The following is a 20,958-nucleotide window of genomic DNA, read 5'->3' on the forward strand; positions in this document are numbered from 1 at the left end:
TTTAGGCTTTCAAGATTTCAAAAAAATAACACTGGCATTAAAGCAAAAAAAGCTGATTGTACAAAATAACGTCTAACCAATTTTATTAGTCACTGATAGTATATGCAAAAATTCTGTTTTAACTAATTAATTACTTTAATATTTACTGACGGGAAAGACTGTGTTGAAGATACATCCATGGAATATAAGTTAAGTTTTCTGAAGACTATTTTTTACAGACCAAGCAAGAGGTATTTTTTATTGAACCAATAACTCTTCAGGTCTGGAAGAGTTACTCATTGTTACAACTACGGGGTGGAACAAACTGCTTAGTGTAAGCAGTGAACACATATTCTAAAAGACTATTTGAGGTGACACCTCTCTAGTCATAAGGCATAAGAGAGGGTTACAATTGCTGTAATAAGCCATAAATCCAATGTGTCTATGATTTTTAGGGTCTGACAAAGTTATACATTTAAGCTCCCGACTCATTTTTAGAAGATGTTCCGTAGGTTTCCTTTGAGGTCAGATGTGAATTGTCTGTTTTATGAAAAGTGTTTTCCCCCAGGTAATATGTTTTGGACCTTTATTTTTACTCTGAGTTTACTGGAGCCAAATCAACTAACAGAAATTAATTAATTAATTAATGGAGATTGCCTATCTCCTAGAACTGGAAGGGACCTTGAAAGGTCATTGAGTCCAGTCCCCTGCCTACACAGCAGGACCAAGTACCACCCCTGATGAATTTTTGCTCCAAATCCCTAAATGGCCTCCATAAGGATTGAACTCTCAACCCTGGGTTTAGCAGGCTATCCCTCCCCCCACCTAAATTATCAGGTGGATAACCTAAGAACTTCAGTTTTGTGTTTTCAAAACATACATTCACTCACTATTGTTTTCCACATACACCATAACAAAGGTCTATATAAAATACCTATACTTATACACAAAAAGCGTTCTACCTCAAAACAAATAAATTAGGGATAGATTATTTATCTTATGGTCCAGTTGTTTCCCAAATGCTTTAAACTGAATTTACACCCAAAATTCTAGACCAGGATTTTTAAGAGGAGACAAAATTGCTAGCACATATATACCTTCACTATCAATATCATCACTCAAGCGAAAAACACTGTCTACTAATGGCTCTGGCATAAATATCCAATCATCACTTTTATCCAATGCATCTTCAGAGAAAGTTACATCAGAACTGGACCTTGATCTGTCCTCTGAAAAACTCTTCATTTGATATTTGAGCACCATTCTTGCCAGTGCAGTACCTGCATCTAAGACATATAAGAAACCAATAAAAGTGACATTCTTTAGTAAATTCATGAAGATTAAAAATGACTATAAAGACTTAATTTTTTTATTTTTGAAATATAGGGGCCATTTTATAACCAACAAGGCTATGCTGATTTAACCATCTATGTAAGAGGCTCTCTAACACTGTACTTCGATTTTAAAACTATCTGAAAGTTTGTAAAACATCTTTACAAGTGTTTCATCTCATTTTAATATAACAAATTCTACAAACACTTACTTGTTTGCTTTCTTATTGGAGTAAGTTTATTTGGGAACAAAGGGCTGAGCCAGGAAGGTTCAATTCTCCCAATACAAAACCCTCCAAGACATATACTGCTGTTGGCTAAATCCAGGCTAAGCTTCCTTAAGAGCAAGCTGATGATTTGGCTATCTCCTTTCTTTATGCTGACTGTTAAAGCATTCCGAACATCTTGTTCTCGAGCACCACTATTTAATAGTAGTTCCACCATCTTAGGATTGCTTCCTTTCTCACAAACCTAGTACAGAGAAAATGAATAAAACATGTATAAAACAGCAGCTCTGATTTTAACAAGAATTATTTCAACTACTGTTTCTGCATATTCTCAATATAGTGTTCTACCATGAATTGTACCACATACATCCCCTAAATATCAAGGCTATGATTTTCAAAACTGCATAAGGGAGTGGAATCATGGCCCCAGGCTGCTTTACCCTACCCAACCCACCTAATGTACATCTCCAAAACACATATATTTGGGCATCAGTACACACAAGTGGTTGGTTATATCAATAAAAAAAAAAGATAGTTTGTGATCTGAAGTCAATAGTGTGACATTTCTTGGGATACCCAGAATTGTGAGTCATCTTTTTATCCTCTGACCTCCAAAGAGACTTACTTGTTCTTAACATTTCTAGTCAGTTATTCCCACAATCTATCTCCTTTGGGCTATGCCTCAAAGAGCCGCTGTGGGGCCGGTGGCGGGGGGCTGGAGCTCGAGTCTGGCAGCAGCAAGAGTAGGACAGGGATGGGAGCCAGAGCCTGCACCCCGTTGCAGCAGGGCTAGGGACCGGTCCAGAAGGAGCCAGAAGCAGGGAAAGGCAGGGAGCCTCCCCTCATTCAGCAAATTCCCTCATTCAGGACCAGTCAGGTCCTAAGAGTGCCAGACCAGGGAGGTCCAACCTCTAATAAAAAGTCTCAAAAGAGTACTTACTTTCCATACTTCTAGAATTTAAAAAATAGCCGTGCTCATATATGAATCCCACATTATATGTAAGAGTCTCAGCTATGGATTGTTTAGAGATATAATCAAAAATAAATCCCACTATAACTAAAACAACACAGAAGGTTCAGCTGATATATATAGTGCAACATACAGACAAAATGATTAATATTGCATTTTCTATAAATTCTTTGAACAATCTTCTTTCAGCATACTACTAAATCTATGTTAACTCATAATAAGGTATCTAGACATCCCAGTGTACCTCCTGGCACTGTTCTTACCCTTCTAACATTAGCTGTTCCAGGTTTTCTGCAACATCCGCAAGAAATTCAGGAAAGCACGACAGTTGATTGTATGATAGATTAAGCTGCTTTAGAGTTTGGCATTTGGTATGTGGACCCAAAGCTAAGGAAGGGCCAATGTCATTCCGAGAGATATCAAGATTTGCAATATAATTCATTTTCAGTAAATAAGTAGGAAAAGATGCAAACCGGTTACTGTGCAAATCTAAATAAGTCAAACATTTCAAAGTCTGAAAGACCTTGCTTGTCTTGCAGGTTAACACAGGGGCTGTGTCTACACTAGGCCACTTATTCCAGAAAATCAGCCACTTTTCCGGAATAAGCTGTGAGTTGTCTACACTGGCCCTTGAATTTCTGGAAAAGCAACGACGCTCTACTGTACAAAATCAGCCGCTATTCCGGAAAAACTATTCTGCTCCCCCTCGGGCATGAGTCCTTATTCCGGAACACTGTTCCGGAAAAAGGCCAGTGTAGACAGCTCAGTCGTCTTTTCCGGAAAAAAGCCCCAATCGCGAAAATGGCGATCGGGGCTCTTTTCCGGAAAAGCAGCCTGCCAATGTATATGTTCCTTTTCCGGAAAAACTGAAAACGGAATAATATTCCATTTTAAGCAGTTCCGGAAATTCATGCCAGTGTAAACACAGCCTAGGTGTATCCATCACCAACCACCTTTGAAATTTTCCCCTGCAGGATGCTCAGAACACTGGAGGATTGGGTCTAATGATAGTTAATCTCACTCATGCTGGCGCATACACACACACACACACAAATTAAAATAATCCAAAAAAAGTAACATCTTCCATATCAATACCACAATGTACATTTTCAAGAACCCACCTGATAGATTAAGGAGCTTGTCTTTGTCTTCTTATTAACATCAGCTCCCAGTAAAAGTAAACATTCAGCCATAATGCTATTGTAATCAGCACATGCTTTCTCCAACATCAAGTTTTTTAAATCATCATGGTTGGCTATTTTAGCAAAGCATTTGCAGCATAAGCTTTGAAACTAAAGAGGAAGACAAATAATTGAAATAAAGGTAGCAAACTTCAGAGTATTACAGAATATATGGCTATGGAGTGATAGAAAGAGAGACGATACCTGCTGAGCTCTTTGTTCAGTGAAACACATAGCCATCTGATAAAAAATGACTATGTCAAATGATTCATATATCAGCAGCTTTGCAAAACAAGGTGACAAGTCAAGAATTGTCAAGATCACGTGAAAACCCTACAAATGTAACAAAATGATGCGATCAACAATAAACATACATTTAAAAATATCAAATTTTAAAATGATGGAAATCAGATAACGTTTTACAGAGTTAACAAAAAGAAATTATCTATGCTCTATCTATAGTGAAATATCTATGCTCTTTTAGTACCTTTTGTTTTGATTTTTAGACAGGCAATCATATTAGATTACAAGGTAGATAAGACCATAACAGAAGGTCTGAGCATCTAACCACATTCAGTCTTAGAGTATTTCTACACTGTAATAAGAGGACTGATTAAGGCATATCCCAGTGCAGCACTGATAGAGCTAGTTATTTAATAACAGCAGCACAACTGTGGTGGTGCAGGTAACTACACAGGTTAGCTGCTCAAGAACGTGCCCAGGGTCCTGGACGGACCTGCACTTGGTTAACTCAGCCATGCTGCTGCCCATGCTTCACTGCTGCATTTAGTGAGTTAACCAGATCAAAGCAGGTTTGGGCATGTCCACATGTTCTGCAATTACATCTCCCTACTGCAGTTGCATTAAGTCTCAGTTAGTTGGTAGTCAGTGGCAGTTATTGGTTGATGCTTTGAAAAACGATTAGTGTACCTTATAATGTACTGGGCCCAGTATCATAAATGAAATTACCTAACTTTATATAAAAAACCCTTGTTCAACATTTTAGGCCCAACGTTAACTGAAACACAACTTTTGCAGAAAATCATTATTTCCCGATTACCCCATATGTATAAATATTTCCCCTCCAAACGATCACTCATAGATACAAGAAAAGAAAACAGAATTTGAATTAATTCTTAGCATAAACAAAGTTGTACCTGTCTCCCATAGGGTCAGATTGCACCTACCCATAGCACAACTGCACAGAGGAGGAAAAATAAAGATCTTTCTCCTTTGCAGTCTCAGTGCAAGGGACAGACATAATTATAGGTCCTGTCCTCAGAAACTACAGGGCTGCTTCTTACTAGTGTATGAGCGTCCCCATATGACATGAGGGTGAGGGCGCTTTCTATACAGAGGTGAAAGTAAAGCAGTGCACCCCGGTGCACCATTCCAGCAAGAAGATGGTGGGCACTGGGATGCTACGCTGCAGGAGGAGGCGGGGGTGCTTCCAGCGGAGCTCCTGGGACTCACTTGCAGGCTGCCACACTAAACAGCAGGCAGGTTAAAGGGACTGGAAGGGAATATGCCCCCCTCCAGTCAGGGACTTGCCACAGCCCTAACCTCCCACCCTAGGATACAATTTAGGGAGAGTATTGGAATTCTACCCTCCCTCGATTCATATCAGAAAGCTGCTTGCTGTTCCCCCTTCATCACTGTCAGGGAGTGAAAGTATAGTTTGTCCTCACTGGTCTCATTCCTGACTGGGAAGCAGAGGTGAAAGGGCAGAGGAATGAGTGATGCAAGCGGTGTGCTTTCCTCTCGCTGACAGTCATGGGAAGATGAAAAGCAAGCAGCATCCTGGTATGAATCTTGGGAGGGAGGCTTCAGGCCCAAGCCCTCCTTAAATGGTGCCCTTACCCTCCACGCTGTTGCTACACCCCCCCCAACCCTCTGCCCTGAACCCCTTCACACTCCCCAGTCCCTTGCCTTGAGCCCCTCCTCACACTCCCCATCCCAGACTCTTGCACCTGTCCTCATGTCCCTCAATACTCTGAGTTTCTGCTCATACCCCCAACCCTGACTTTTTCACTCCTATCATGAATAGGAGCTGCAAGGAAGAGTTTGACTTACCTGGAGAGTGAGGAAAGGGTTAAGACAACTGAGGCTCTGCATCTAAGGGAGGGGGCTTTGGGCATTAAGCCAATGAAATGCAGATAAGGAATTTCAAACTGAGAGGGTTTTCCCCTCCTTTGTTTTGGAGTCAAGCAGCAGGTTTCCCCAGGTACAGAGCAGGAGAGATGGATTCTCCCAGGACAGACTCCTTGAATTCATTAAAATGTGCAAGTAGGGGAAAGTTTAGACAGTGTCAGGTTTTATTGTTTTCCTTGTTTGGGAATCATGTCTGAGCTGCTTAATTGTCTTTCGTGTCTCTTTTGTAATTAAAAATTACAGCCCAGGGAGAATCTCTGAGTTTATTTCACTTCATGGCTTTTAACACCCAGGCATTTACTATGCTTGCAACAGTAATTTTGTTTTAACAATAAAAAGGTTTTTTGTTTTGGTTAACCGGTATTGGTTGATCTTTGGGTTCTTAAACCAATGTGTCTAAGAGAAACCACATTAACCGAGAAAAGCAGAGCCTCATTGTTCTGTGTGGATTCTCTCTGTTTTCTCAACTCCAAGCAAAATGGAGGTTTTGGGGAGAGGGAGAGTTTTGCCTCAGGGAAGGGATTCCAAGTGGTTTTTTCCTTGGAAAAGGGTTTATTTTATATTTTTAGAAACAGTTGGTGATGGCAGCAATCAGTCTTTCTTTTTGGATCTCAGGAAAACTGAGGCTGGACAAGTTTGTCTCTGGGAGACAGGTTCTTACAGATTTTGTTCTGCTAGCTGGCCCTCATATCTACATTTGAAGTGCCAGGTTGGGAAATTCAACTGTGACAACCCCCACACTCCAACCCTTTGCCCTGAGAGCTTCTCCCCATACCTTCCAATCCAGATTACTGTACGCCCCTACATACCCAACCCCCTATCCTAAGCCCCCCTCCCCCGACACCCCTACCACAACCCTTTGTCCTGAATCTCTCACACTTAAATTTCTTACAGGTACTGTTGTATCGCAACCCCCCTAACCTCTTGCCCTGAACCACCCTGGAGGAATAGGATATGACAGTATCTACAAGAAATTTAAGTTACTTTCACCTTTATTCCTATTAGATACTGAAATGCTGACACCATGCAGTCCACATGCCTCCTCCATAATGTTCAATTTGAAACCCCAAATTTCTAAAATAAAGTAAATCTAGGAATTAAAGAGAAAAACCTAACAACACTAAATGTAAAATTTGGGGCTATTTACTGGAATATATAGGAACCTTTGTTCAAACCTCATTGTGACTAAATACTATTTGAGTCATTTCCTTCCTCTAAGCATTTTTTTTCCCATTTCTCTGTTTCTGTATTGGGCACCAAGTTAAATCTGAAAGGGAAAAGCCAAACATTTTCTGAAAGAAGGCCATGCAAATGGTATTTTTAGTCTGAGCTGAAACAGTAGAAGCGGGACTCTCAGAAGAAAGTGTCCTCACATGATGGCTTTGTGCCACAGGAAAAATAAAGCAGATGACAAGCAGGAAAAGCCTCATCACGTACATGAGCCATATCAAAGCCACTGACCTCGTTGCCTGACAAATTGAGTACTACATTCACCACATTCAGAATTGTAGGTAAAACCAATCTGCTCAATAAACTTTCCCACAATAACTCTCAAATACAACAGCATCCACACTTACATATTTTTTAAAAAAATCTCATCAATACATTTCAGCTTTTTGTTGATGACAGGCTGGAAGACACTTATTTTTGTGTTTATTTTTTCATAAAAGGTGTTCAGCTATAACTATGATGGGTATCTTATAAAAGAATAAATTGACAGACTGTTATCATGGGATTTCTATTCCAGTGTAGGTTCAGGTATACATCTGTACTTATGGGGGCATATTCTGAACTGAATTCATGCCTTCATAGACAGCCATCACGATGGGAACCTCAACAGTTCAATTGCATTTTAAGTGCTCTCTTGCTCAGGTTTATAATCATTGCATTGTTATTTGTATTACTGTAGTGAATTCGGAGTCTTAGACATGAACCATGACTCCATTATGCCACGTGCTGCACCAATAACTCATCAGATCCAGATATTTCAAATGTACATAGCAAATAGTTTTGAAAAATAAACCTATTCCCAGTTTCTTTCATTCTCATCTTTATACTCAAATAGATCACATACGTGAATCTGTATTTCAACAGCCTCCTTAAATCGTCGTAAAGTAGAAACCAGAACTGCTGCCAGTACATGCATAGTTGCGATACACAAACTCTTTCTTGTAATCAATGATCCTAGAAGACTCAAACCTAAGGACTGTATTTCTACGGGAAAAGAGATAATTAACATTAAGTAGGGACTGGTACCCCCTGCTCGCTAAGCTCCCCAAACCCAGCTCTCCCCGCCACGTGCCACCAGGGAGGGCTGGGCTGCGGGTGTGCCAGCACAGGCACCTTCTCTCCTCCAACCCCCTTTCTTTCCTCCCCTCCAGCCTCCGGGAGGTAAGGAGAGCAAATCAACCTATGTGTGTGTGGAGGGGGCAGTGGGGGCAGCTTCCGCTCCCCCTCCCCCAAAGTACTGGGGAGGGGAGGGGCTGCATGGCTCCCAGCTTCTGCCTCTCCCCCCGCCCTCCCAGGAGCATCGAGGAGAGGAGGGGTTCCTTGGCTCGCATGACTTTCACCACCCCCCAGCACTTTGCCAGGTCCCATACTCTGCCCCGGGCACCAGAAAATGGGGAGGAGGGAGGCACAGCTGAGGACTGGGGAAAGGGAAGGAGGGAGGGAGGAGTCAGGAGGGACACGCAGAGGGACACGATGACAGCACTCTGTCATCCCACAGGAAAATCGTGTGTGTGTGTGTGTGTGTGTGTAAGTCACAAGTACCTTCATCATCTGGATACATCTGTAGTGTGTGAAGTACAGTGTCTGTAGCTCCTTGTTGAGATAATATTTGTAGTGCACCAGAACATTCTGCTATACAAGAAAGTATTTTTAATCCACATTTCTGAATGCCAGGATTTCCAATAAACTAAAAAAGAAATTAATACAAAATAAAGTAAGATTTTTTTCTATGCTACTCAATGTGATAAAGACAATTGCTTGTGTTTTTTCTCCCAAAAGGTATAAAATTGTAGCTGATATGAGAGTAATCATTGCAATTAAATTTGCACAAGCCTTTCCATTATACCCTCTATTTCAGCTTTTAATAACTTTCCATGGTATTCACCTTTCAGGCTGACATCTTCCATGCTTAGTCTTTATGTAAAGTTGAATATTTTTGTGAAAGTTGTTTTGAGTATAAAGCCAGAGGGGAGGGGGAGGAGGAGAGCATTTTCACCACTATAAAAAAAGCCTCTGTGAAACAAGACAAATGGCTCAAAAAACGGTGAGGCTTTTCAAAGTATTTTCCTTTTAATAATCCAAAGGCCAGCATCATCTGGGTTCAGCCTAAACAGGTACATGAACCTTCAAAAATATCTCCACTTTTTCAGTTATGTAATAAATGTTAGGGAAGAATGATCAAAAATAACCTGTTTCACTTCATTTACAATTTTAACCTCAAAACAAAGTGCCAGCCTGTTGTTCTGCTGTAGGGATTCTCAACATATGGATCATGACACCCTATGAAGTTACATTTTCTCTATTTATCCTTTTCTTATCCTTTCACTTAAAAAAAAAAAAATACACTTCCAGCCTTTATAATGCTCTGAAAGACCCAGAATATGAACCATGCTCAAACTGATGCAGGGAGATCTGCCTGAATCTGCAATAGTTCCTAGTGTTTCTCAGCCAGTGGGTTGTGGTCCTCCATGGCGGTCACAAAATTCATTAAAGGGGCAGATCACAAGGTGTTGAAAAATGAATTATATAAAAAAAGAAAACCCCACTCTCTGTGCACCCTTACTCTTCAAAGTCAAGTATTCTTCTTTAACTCCTTGAAACATAGCTAAACAAATTACATAGTTTCAGCACTGTTAGCAGGATACATTGTTTACTATGACTACTTTTATAATAAATATAAGGGTTTCTGAAAATTTTGACTTCTTCGAAGGAGTTGCCAACCCAAAAACGTTAAGAAAACCACTCTCCGAGATGTGTGAATGGCTTCTTTTATCTCAATCATGGCCCTACAGATTACATGCATAGAATTCAGCATTTTTGCCACAGAACTGCTATTTTGCTACAGCCAGCGATCCAATGTTTTGTTTTCTGTTTCCCTATTCTGCCTCTAGCTCTCCAGATTTCATCTCAAGAGGTTGCAATCTTCCTGCTCTTCCCAATGGCTACATGGCAAGCAGTCCCTGGCAATCCTGTCTGGCATGGAAAAGAGAAACGCTTTTCTACTGGAATCCAAGAAATTAATGTTCATATTTACAGGTTTTAGTAAATCATGTTAAGACCGTGGTCACCAACCCGTCGATCGTGATCGACTGGTGGATCGCGAGGCCTCGACCAGTCGATCGCAAGGCATTGGGGAACCCCGCCTCCTATTTTTCCCCCAGCCCTGAGAAGCCCCACTACCTACCTCTAGTGTAGTGCCGGCTTCCCGTGCGAGATGGACGGAAGTCCTCTCTGAAGCCCGCGTCACTTCCGGGGGTTCCGGAAGTGCGCGGGCTGCTCCCCCTCCCACAGCTCTGTTGCGTGCTGGGGGAGGGGGCGTTGGCCCTAGAGGAGAAGTGCCAAGGCTTCCCTGCACTGCTGGCGCCGGAGGGGTGAGTTCGATGCAGGGGTTTCCCTGAGCGGCGGGAGCAAGAGTCGGCACCAGGGTTTGGCCGCGCTGCGGGAGGGAACGGAGTTGGCTGGGCCGGGCCAGGGGGTTTGACCCCGGGGTAGGCGCCCGTGGGGGTTGGCCGCGCTGCGCCGCGGGAGGGGGATTTGGCCCTGGGGCAGGTGCCTGCAGGGGTTGGCCGCGCAGCGGGAGGGGAGGGGCTGTGCCGCGGAAGGGAGGTTGGGCCCCGCCGTGGGTTGCCCTGATGAAGGCTCCTGTCGGGGTTTGGCCCCGCCGTGAAATGGGGTGGGTTGCCCCGGAGGCAGGCTCCCGCGGGGGTTTGGCCCCACCGTGGAATGGGGCGGGGGGTTGCCCCCGGGGCAGGCATGCTTGGGGTTTCCCTGCGCCATGGGGGGCCCGGAGGAGGCATGTGCTGGCTTCCCGCGGGGGGAGGGGGAGGAGGGAGAGAGAATCCGGGGAGGAGGCAGATGCAGGTGACTCTGCTGCCACTGGTACCCTGTCCCCACTCTCCAGATTCCACTCCCCTGTCCCCAGCTACAGAACTCTGTCCCCATTCCCGTCCCCACTCCCCGAACTCTGTCCCCACTCCCCTGTCTCCATTCCCGTCCCCATTCCCCGAACTCTGTCCCCACTGGCACCCTGTCCCCTGCTGCAGAATCCTGTCCTCTGCCCTCCCAGTACCCTGTTCCCTCTCCCCCGCCCCAGCCGCAGAACTCTGTCCCCACAAAATGTATAATTATAAATGCTTCATTTTAGATTTAAATAGCATGAATAAAAAACAGACCGTTAATTTCATAACTATAAACACGTGATTTTAATTTTATATATCGCATAATTTAAAAATAAAGTGTTTATCAGAGTGTGTAAGTAAAGGCTGGGGATAGCAAGTGATGGACAGGAGACTAGAGAGGGCGGGGCTTCACGAAAGGGGCAGGGCTTCACGAAAGGGGCGGGGCGGTAGATCTTTGCCTGTTCAGAGATTCAAAAAGTGATCTTCGGTGTAAAAAGGTTGGAGACCACTGTGTTAAGAGAACAGCTGGCAGTTTTGTGCAAATTGCATTAAATTCCAGATTAGACAGGACATTGTGTGTAAAGCAGTCTTTTATCATAAACAATTGCAAATTAATTGAATGTCTCAAATGTTTTAATAAATATATATACTAGAATTACTGCATCAAAGATGAACTTCTCTGGCATATTCCAGAAAAAAAACCAATAATGCAGACGAACACAGGTATGAGAGGTCATCTAGGGTAATCTTTATCAGATCAACAGGAAAATGATTTATAACTTTGAATGCAATAAAATAAGTCATAACTATAAAATACAAAGCAAATTTATTAGGATAAAAATTTTAACCATACCCTGTTTAATGCATCAAGCACTAGTGTGTGAGTACCCTCCAACAAACACTGGTTTTTAATTACTTTTAAAGTAAGCACCAAGTCAGCATCTCCCACTATTCCTGAAGAACGATTTTGCCGTTCTTTCATTGTAGCTGTAACAAAGAAAAACACTTCCTCAGGGAAACAGATTTCACATTTTCTTTGAAAAAGCAATATAATCAAACTAATGCAAACTTATTTACAAATATCTCATGAGATCTGTGCGATGGGGTGTACTCTCCACACTGACCCTGAGAGGGTAAATTAGGCCCAAATAACCCATAATCTACATCTGAAGGAGAGCCATGGGGCAAGAGTTGATTAAATGAGGCCCAGCAGGATAGGAATATAGTGTGTCTGTATAAAACAAGGAAACTTATAGACTCATAGACTTTAAGGTCAGAAGGGACCATTATGATCATCTAGTCTGACCCCTTGCACAGTGCAGGCAACAGAATCTCACCCACCCCTCCTAGAATAATCCTCTCACCTATATCTCAGATATTGAAACCTTCAAATACTTTGAAGACCCCAAGACGCAGAGAATCCTCTAGCTGTGATCTGTACCCCATGCTACAGAGGAAGGCGAAAAACCTCCAGGGCCTCTACCAATCTACCCTGGAGGAAAATTCCTTCCCGACCCCAAATATGGCGATCAGCTAAACCCTGAGCATGTGGGCAAGACTCATCAGCCAGACACCCAGAAAGTTCTCTATAGTAACTCCTATCATCCCTCCATTGACCTATTTCCCACTGATAATGAATGGTCAATTAGTTACCAAGATCATGTTATCTCATCAAACCATCCCCTTCATAAACTCATCGGCTACGTCTACATTGGCCCCTTTTCCGGAAAGGGGAATGTTAATTTCACAAAAAAAGCCCTACTTTGAAGTAGGAATAAAATCCTCCGGAAAAGGGCTTTTTTTCCGGAGGATCGGGGCCAGTGTAGACGCTCTTTTCCGGCTTTTCTAAAAGCCGGAAAAAAGCGGCGGACATTTTTATTTAAATGCCGCGGGGGATATTTAAATCCCCCGCGGATTTCCCTATTACGACTCGTGAAATTAACATGCCCCTTCCGGAAAAGGGGCCAATGTAGACGAGCCCATCTAGTTTAATCTTGAAACCAGATAGATCTTTTGCCCCCACTACTTCCCTTGAAAGGCCGTTCCAGAACCTCACTCCTCTAATGGTTAGAAACCTTCGTCTAATCTCAAGTCTAAACTTCCTACTAGCCAGCTTATATCCATTTGTTCTTGTGTCCACATTGGTATTAAGCTTAAATAATTCCTCTCCCTCCCTGGTATTTATCCCTCTAATATATTTAAAGAGTGCAATCATGTCCCCCCTCAGCCTTCTTTTGGTTAAGGTAAACAAGCCAAGCTCCTGCGTCCCTGTACTGCTAATTGAAGACCTTTGGTAGCAGTGTTTGTTCAGCCCCTGGCTGCACTGCTTCTTGCCTGCCATGAGGCTAGGCAGTGTGTGCAGGCAAACCCTCCTCAGTTCTTATTCTACCGCAGTCAATTACAAGAACTCTGAAATACAGGAGAGGAGGGAGTGGCATGGTGCACCTATCGGAACACATCTTAAAGAACCATAGTTACTGCACAAGGTGAGCAATTTCTTGTTTTCAGAGTAGTGTTCCTATTGGTGCTCCACTCTCACCAACTCCCATCACTAGAAGCTAGGGAAATTGTCAGAACTGCTGCTTCAAATTGGAGGGCTGAAAGGAATTTGGTTGAGTTTCTGTTTCTTTTGGGTAATCTTCCATTCCTTGGATCATCCTAGTGGCCCTTCTTTGTACCTGTTCCAGTTTGAATTTATCCTTCTTAAACATGGGAGACCAAAACTGCACACAGTATTCCAAATGGGGTCTCACCAATGCCTTGTATAATGGCACTAACACCTCCTTATCCCTACTGGAAATACCTTGCCTAATACAGCCCAAGACCGTATTAGCCTTTTTCACAGCCATGTCACAGTGGCGGTTCATAGTCATTCTATAATCATCCACGACTCCGAGGTCCTTCTCCTCCTCTGTTACTTCCAACTGATGTGTCCCCAGCTTATAACTAAAATTCTTGTTATTAATCCCTAAATGCATAACCTTACACTTCTCACTATTAAATTTCATCCTATTGCTATCACTCCAATTTACAAGATCATCCAGATCTTCCTGTAGGATATCCCGATCCTTTTCTGAATTGGCAATAGCTCCCAACTTTGTGTCATTCGCAAATTTTATTAGGACACTTCCACTTTTGGTGCCAAGGTCAGCGATAAAAAGATTAAAAAAAATTGGCCCCAAAACTGATTCTGTGTCTGAGGCAAGAAATCTACATTTATTCACTGGGAATGGGGGAAGCAAGCCCAGAGAAAGTGAAAAACCAAAAAGATAGGCAAGGCTCAGAGGTCAAACCCTGAATGTGGATGAGAGGCCCTCTGAGTTGGGATCCAAAAGTAGAGTTTAGGCTGTGTCCCTCTACCAGCTAAGTAGCATTGGTGGATCAGCGAGCAGGAAGTCTGCCTGAACCCATCTGTCAAGAGGGAATGGTGATCTGGCCAGAGGACTGGCCGGGGTATGGTGATCTGGTCAGAAGACTGATTGATCAAGCGGAATTTGTGGTTATTGGGAGTGAAAGAGGCCTGCCAGGGGACGATGGGAGAGACACCACTGGAGATTAGCCAAAGCTAATTTCGAGGGTGCCTTGCAAAGATGCCACCAGTGGTTAGTGCACTTCATGATAACCTAATTCTACTTTTTCCACTGTTTTCACACTCCTGTAATAATATCACTGACTAGAGTTACTAAAGAGTCCATTGTCTTAGAAATCAATCTCCCCATCCTGTTGCTTATTATGAAACAAATACTCCAAAGAATTTTTGTTGCAGCACACTGATGTTTTTTGTATGTGACCTTCTATAATATGTTCATCCTTCACAAACTGAACCCTGATTATTCTCAAACCCAGTAAAATAAGATGTGGTAGAGAGAGATCATGTACTTTTCTGAGAGCGGGGATGAACTCCCTACATAATAAGAATGTTGGACACCAGTCTATAGCAGATTCAAGAGAAATATTTTGTTTTTGATTTAAGTTCAAAATCAAGCAGTAAATTAATTACTTAATGAAGCTCTCTGTTTCTTAATGGCATACTAATTACATTAAAATGCCTTTGGGATTTTCTTGGAAGGAAAACACTTAAAAGACCTTACTTTTGGCAGCACATTAGGAGCCAAATTATATTCCCAGATAACATAAATAGAAATCAGGCTCACATAAAAGAGCAGAAGATGGCCTTGTTAGTTTAACATTTGTGTAGTAATAAGCACTCTTGGCAAAGTGACAGTACAGAAATACACAGATATCATTTAAAAGATTCCTTAGGATTCAAGAATGTACTCATTTTTTCTATGAAAGAATAACTTTCTTCATGTACTAATCTTCAAATGCCAACCAGGATAATATGCAAAGGAAAAAACAACTTATGCCTTTTTTGGCATCATTATGATAGACCATGGCCCATAGGATTTTAGCAAAGAAGGAGAATTTTCCTGCTCGTTAAGAGTTGAATATCAAATCTGAATGGAGAAATAATAAGATTATATTATAAGGGACAAGAAACTGAAATCTGAGCTTGTAAGAGAGACCTACATTTTAGTCAAACTGTTTACAACTATTTGTTTTTGTCAATATCCATTTAACTGAAGCTCCTAACATACACTTGCAAGAAATACTGTCTTTAGAAGATTCAGTTCTCAGACCTCTTTAGTTAAGACTGAAAAAGCTCCCACTCCAGATCTCTAGTACTTTAATGAGACTGACAGCAAAAACAGAGAAGACAACACTTAATACAATCGATTTTTTTTAAATACTATGGTAACAAAAACAAGTCATTTCTAACCCAGTGCACGCCTTCTGTTTCTACACAACAGAACAAAAAGAATACACAGTTCACCCCTCTATGCACCCTTCTGGCAGATTGCTTCTTAGGGGTTTCTTTGGAAAGGATTTCCTAAATCATTTAGTTTGTCCTCAAACTATTTGCTGTACGTAAAAGCTAACATATTTCTATTCTTGGAATCACTGCTCCCACTGCTTGGTATCTGAGAGAGTTACTGTTCTATATTAGGGATGTTAAAATGTGTTTATTAAGGTGAATGCGTAACACGTTTAGATGGGGGAGGCAGTTGCCCACCTGCCAAGTCTCCCCCCCCTGCACTTCTGCCTCTAATACAGAGGCATCAGCGCAGGAGGGGAGGGGGATGTGCGTAACTATGAAGGTTAACCGATGAGCCCAGGCCCAATGATTAACCATTTACACAATCATATCCCTATTATATATTAAACTGAAGTAATACCTCTGGTTAGTCTATTCAATTTGAAAGAGATTCTGTTATTTTTTGTCTGATACCAATGAAACATCCAATAATTAAAGTATAAATGGAGCCACACTCCCTAAAAGTCTATAAGCAGTATCAAGGTAAGCATCAATGGACCAAATTCATCACTGATGAAGTCAACAGAATTTCAGCAGTGATGGGTTTGGCCCAAGATGTTCAATGTCTGTCAAGCTTTTTCTTCTACCTTTAGCAATATTTCTATCCATTTCAATCATAAATGTTCGCATTGAGTTACATAGAACTTCAAGAAAAATTACTTATAAGAACAGGATTGATGATTAAATATTTCAAGAAAGATCAGAAAACAACCTTATTTATATTCTCCTATTTGATGGATAATGCCAACTATTTTCTTTAGATGACTTACCAGGGATCATAAAGTGTGAAACGACTCGAAGTGCCTCTAGCTGTACAGATGGCACCTTTTCATGTTGCCTCATGGCCTTTACAACTTCTGATGCAACTGCTATCATCATATCTAGATGAGGAAAACTGACAGAAAATATTCATTTACAGAATAAATAAAATAATTCATTTCTAAATTGCATATTTATTTTGGTAAATAGCAGTATAAGAGCCTGCATACTCAGTTTTAACAAGCACACAAATTCAGCTATTGTAGTTTTCTTTCTTATATAGTATTTTCATATATTTAATTTCTATTTATAATACTAAATGCAATTATTTCCCTCTTAGAACATTCAGAAGTTTTCTATGGAGTGCAGACCAGTAACATACAGAGCATGTTACTGTGAAGTGTACATGTTCCACTTTAACCAAGAAAGAATATGTGACCTCCCTTGATCCTATTGCCCCATAATTTCCAAACAAATTCATGAACTGACAGATGTTTGCAGAAATGAACACAAAATCTGTTATATCAGCTTCCGGTCAATTATAACTGCATTTATTAAGATAAAAAACAAACCTTAGCTCAGGTTGCCATTCCCAAACGTGTAGCAACAGACTCTAATTAGCTTTTGAGGACATTCCCTTTAATGATTTTTCATAATTTTAAAAGTGGAAAAAATAGCACCTAAACACTCGCTAAAGATGCTATCTTTGGGGTTTTCTAAATTTCACACTTTCACAGCAATGTTTCTGTCTATTACAAAACAATTAGGCCAGTGGTCCCTAAACTGTGGGAACCCATCCTAGGGAATGTTTGGGGGGGCGGCAGGAGAGGAGGCAATGGTATCTAGGTCAGGCCCCACAGGGGATGGAGACAATGCGCCAGCCAACCCTGCTCTGCCCCTGGCTCCCAACCGTGGCTCTAGCTCCACTCCTGACATTCATGTGATAAGGATATAAAAGGTAATATTTGATCAGCAAGATGAAGTTACTTACCTTGTGCTGTAACAATGTTTCTTTGAGATGTGTGTCCCTATGAGAACATCAGTGCAGATGTGTCTGCGTCCCTGTACTGCTAATTGAAGACCTTTGGTAGCAGTGTTCGTTCAGCCCCTGGCTGCACTGCTTCTTGCCTGCCATGAGGCTAGGCAGTGTGTGCAGGCAAACCCTCCTCAGTTCTTATTCTACCGCAGTCAATTACAAGAACTCTGAAATACAGGAGAGGAGGGAGTGGCATGGTGCACCTATCGGAACACATCTTAAAGAACCATAGTTACTGCACAAGGTGAGCAATTTCTTGTTTTTAGAGTAGTGTTCCTATTGGTGCTCCACTCTCACCAACTCCCATCACTGGAAGCTAGGGAAATTGTCAGAACTGCTGCTTCAAATTGGAGGGCTGAAAGGAATTTGGTTGAGTTTCTGTTTCTTTTGGATAATCTTGGTTGGCTTCTTCCTCTGTGGCTCATAAGATCTTTGTGATAAGTATTGTGAGGAGCAGGCCTTGAATGGTGGTCTAGGGCTGTACAAAATGCAGGACAATGTAGCACTTTAAAGACTAACAAGATGGTTTATTAGATGATGAGCTTTCGTGGGCTGTACAGTTTGAACTTCTCTAAATTGGGATTCTGGTTTGGTAACATCCATAGTCCAGCAAGCCATGGATGTTCCTGGACCAGAGAACCCTGGTGGCTAGGAGTCTGGCCTCAGGAGGGCCGGTGGCAGTGGGGCTGGGAGCCCTGGCAGGGCCGCGGGGTAGGCAGCCCTAACAAGGCCAAGAGCTCAGCCATGCCATTGACCTCTCCTGGTCCTGCAAACTCCCTCATTTGGTGCCAGATCAGGGAGGTCCAACCTGTACTTTTTTTTAGGGTAGAAAAAAGTACATATCCTGAGGAATCAAAGAGTTCCCCTAGACTCCTTCAATGTGTGAAGGGATGTGTTGGACTTTTGGGCAAATAATTTTGTTGCTTCTAAATAAAGGTCATCTACAGTAGTTTGGATCTCTGTAGGGAAGATGAATGAATGAAGCCACAGAGCCAATCTCATCACAATGACACCATGTCAGCTGCATCTAGCGCACACTGCGGGGTTATTTGGCCAGTTGGCCCTTATTGACTATTTTCTTATAAGAATCAGGAAGTTGCTCAATAGCAGTTTCATATGGTTCTGATAGTCATATTTTGCCAATATAGCTTGGTAGTTTGCTACACAGAACTGGAGAGTGGTTGAGGAATGTGACTTTCTGCCAAACAGATCCAGTCATTTCCAGTCCTGGTCAAAAGGGTGGATTTAACTGACTGCACCCACAATGATTAAATTGTGAGGTGGGTGGGAAAAGAAACTCCATGTCCTTTGCTAGCACAATACTTTTAATCTGCTTGCTTCTATGTTGGTAGGCCCGTTGCAGAGATCTGCCGCATGGCTCTGTGTGCGCGCCCAGGAGAGCATCATCAATGGGAAGGGCAACAATGGAGGAGAGGAGGTAGAAGAATGTAAAATGTTCACCAATTTATGGTGGGACTCACTCACTTGTAAGAGTATTTTCAGAACTTCTGCCACCCTGTGTGCCAGGTCCTGGAATAGTTTGAAATCATCAGCCATGGCTAGCGGAGGTAGCATCATTGCCTTATCTGGTGATGATAAATGGGCTTGAGGAGTGACTTCCTCCTCCACCTAAGCCTTTACTTCCTCCTTTTTCAGAAACCCTCAAAGCTGCTGCTGAAGAGAGGTGTCTCCTTACTTTCTGATATGCCACACTATAAGCATGGGAGGCTTGTTGTCTCAGATCCAATCATGTGTCCAAGTACGACCACTGTGATGGGTAGGGGCCTAAAGGTTGGTACTGTGCTTGAGCAAAACAGAAATGCTGTGCATCAACAGGACAATAATTCTGATGTCCATAGTGAAATCCCATATGGAATATAAGACGTGTGGTTGGGAACCTATGCCCTCTGGCTCACATTCTGACTTCGACGAAAGAAAGGCAGTGTGCAGCAGGAAGACTTCAGCACATCCAGGGATCTAGGTCAACTTGGAATCAAGGCCCTGCTATTGAGTGGGAGTTTGAGTCTTAGCTCTTTGTCTTTCCTGGACTTGGGTTTCAGTTGCTGACACAAGCCACATTTTGTGGAATGTGCTTCTCTTCCAGGACGCAAATGCACTGCAAGTGTCAGTCAGTCACTAGGATAGATGCCTTGCAACTGAGACACTTTTTGACACCCAGAGAGCTGAACATACCTTAGTTCAGGGGATTCCCTCCACCCCTTTCCCCACCCCCACACAGTTGGAGACAAACCCTTTTCTTTGGCACAGCCAGATAAAATATAAACAAGTAGTAAAGAAAAAGTTTTTTAAGACGCTAAAAATATGTGATTCTAAGAGAGTTAATGACCCATAAACGGACAGCTATTCCTCCATCTCTAGCCAGGAGCAGCTGAGAAAAAACTGAGGAGGGTTCACGAGTGTGCACTAGCTAGCCTCATGACAGGCAAGTATAAACAAGTAGTAAAGAAAATGTTTTTTAAGACGCTAAAAATATGTGATTATAAGAGAGTTAATGACCCATAAACGGACAGCTATTCCTCCATCTCTAGCCAGGGGCAGTTGAGAAAAAACTGAGGAGGGTTCACGAATGTGCACTAGCTAGCCTCATGACAGGCAAGGAGTAGAATCATAGAACTGGAAGGGACCTTGAGAGATCATCAAGTCCAGTCCTCTTCCCTCACAGCAGGACCAAGTACCTTCTACATCATCCCTGACAGATATCTACCCAACCTGCTCTTAAATAGCTCCCGTGATGGAGATTCCACAACCTCCATAGGCAATTTATTCCAGTATTTAACCACCCTGACAAAGTTTTTCCTAATGTCCAACCTAAACCTCCCTTGCTGCAGTTTAAGCCCATTGCTTCTTGTCCTATCCTCAGAGACCAAGGAAGACAATTTTCTTCCTCCTCCTTATAACATCCTTTTAGATGCTTGACAACTGCTATCATGTCCCCTATCAGTCTTCTCCTTTCTAAACTAAACAAGCCCAATTCTTTCAGTCTTCCCTCATAAGTCATGGTTTCTAGACCTTTAATCATTTTTGTTGCTCTTCTCTAGACCTTCTCCAATTTCCCCACATCCTTCTTAAAATGCAGTGCTCAGAACTGGACAAAATATTCCAATTGAGGCTTAATCAGCACAGAGTAGAGCGGAAGAATGACTTCTCGTGTCTCTTGCTCACAACACTCCGGTTAATGCATCCCAGAATCATGTTTGCTTTTTTTTGCAACAGTGTCACAGTGTTGACTCATATTTAGCTTGTGATCCATTATGATCCCTAAATCCCTTTCTGCTGTACTCCTTCCTAGACAATCAAT

The 20,958-nt window shown here is 42.2% G+C and overlaps 1 protein-coding gene across 1 annotated transcript in view; it reads right to left on the minus strand.

The window, feature by feature from the left end:
• LRRK2 (leucine rich repeat kinase 2) overlaps positions 1-20,958 on the minus strand; it is a 118,692-nt gene that overhangs the window by 56,878 nt on the left and 40,856 nt on the right. The window contains exons 13-20 of the mRNA XM_075927389.2: positions 16,615-16,739; positions 11,822-11,955; positions 8,612-8,756; positions 7,914-8,053; positions 3,893-4,021; positions 3,629-3,799; positions 1,523-1,781; positions 1,077-1,265 (exon numbers count right to left, since the gene is read on the minus strand). Of these exons, the coding sequence (XP_075783504.2) occupies positions 1,077-1,265; positions 1,523-1,781; positions 3,629-3,799; positions 3,893-4,021; positions 7,914-8,053; positions 8,612-8,756; positions 11,822-11,955; positions 16,615-16,739 (1,292 nt within the window). The remainder of the gene's footprint in view (positions 1-1,076; positions 1,266-1,522; positions 1,782-3,628; positions 3,800-3,892; positions 4,022-7,913; positions 8,054-8,611; positions 8,757-11,821; positions 11,956-16,614; positions 16,740-20,958) is intronic.

This window comes from Pelodiscus sinensis, chromosome 1 (assembly GCF_052426305.1).
Source record: "Pelodiscus sinensis isolate ZL-2025 chromosome 1, ASM5242630v1, whole genome shotgun sequence".
Lineage (NCBI taxonomy): Eukaryota > Metazoa > Chordata > Testudines > Trionychidae > Pelodiscus > Pelodiscus sinensis.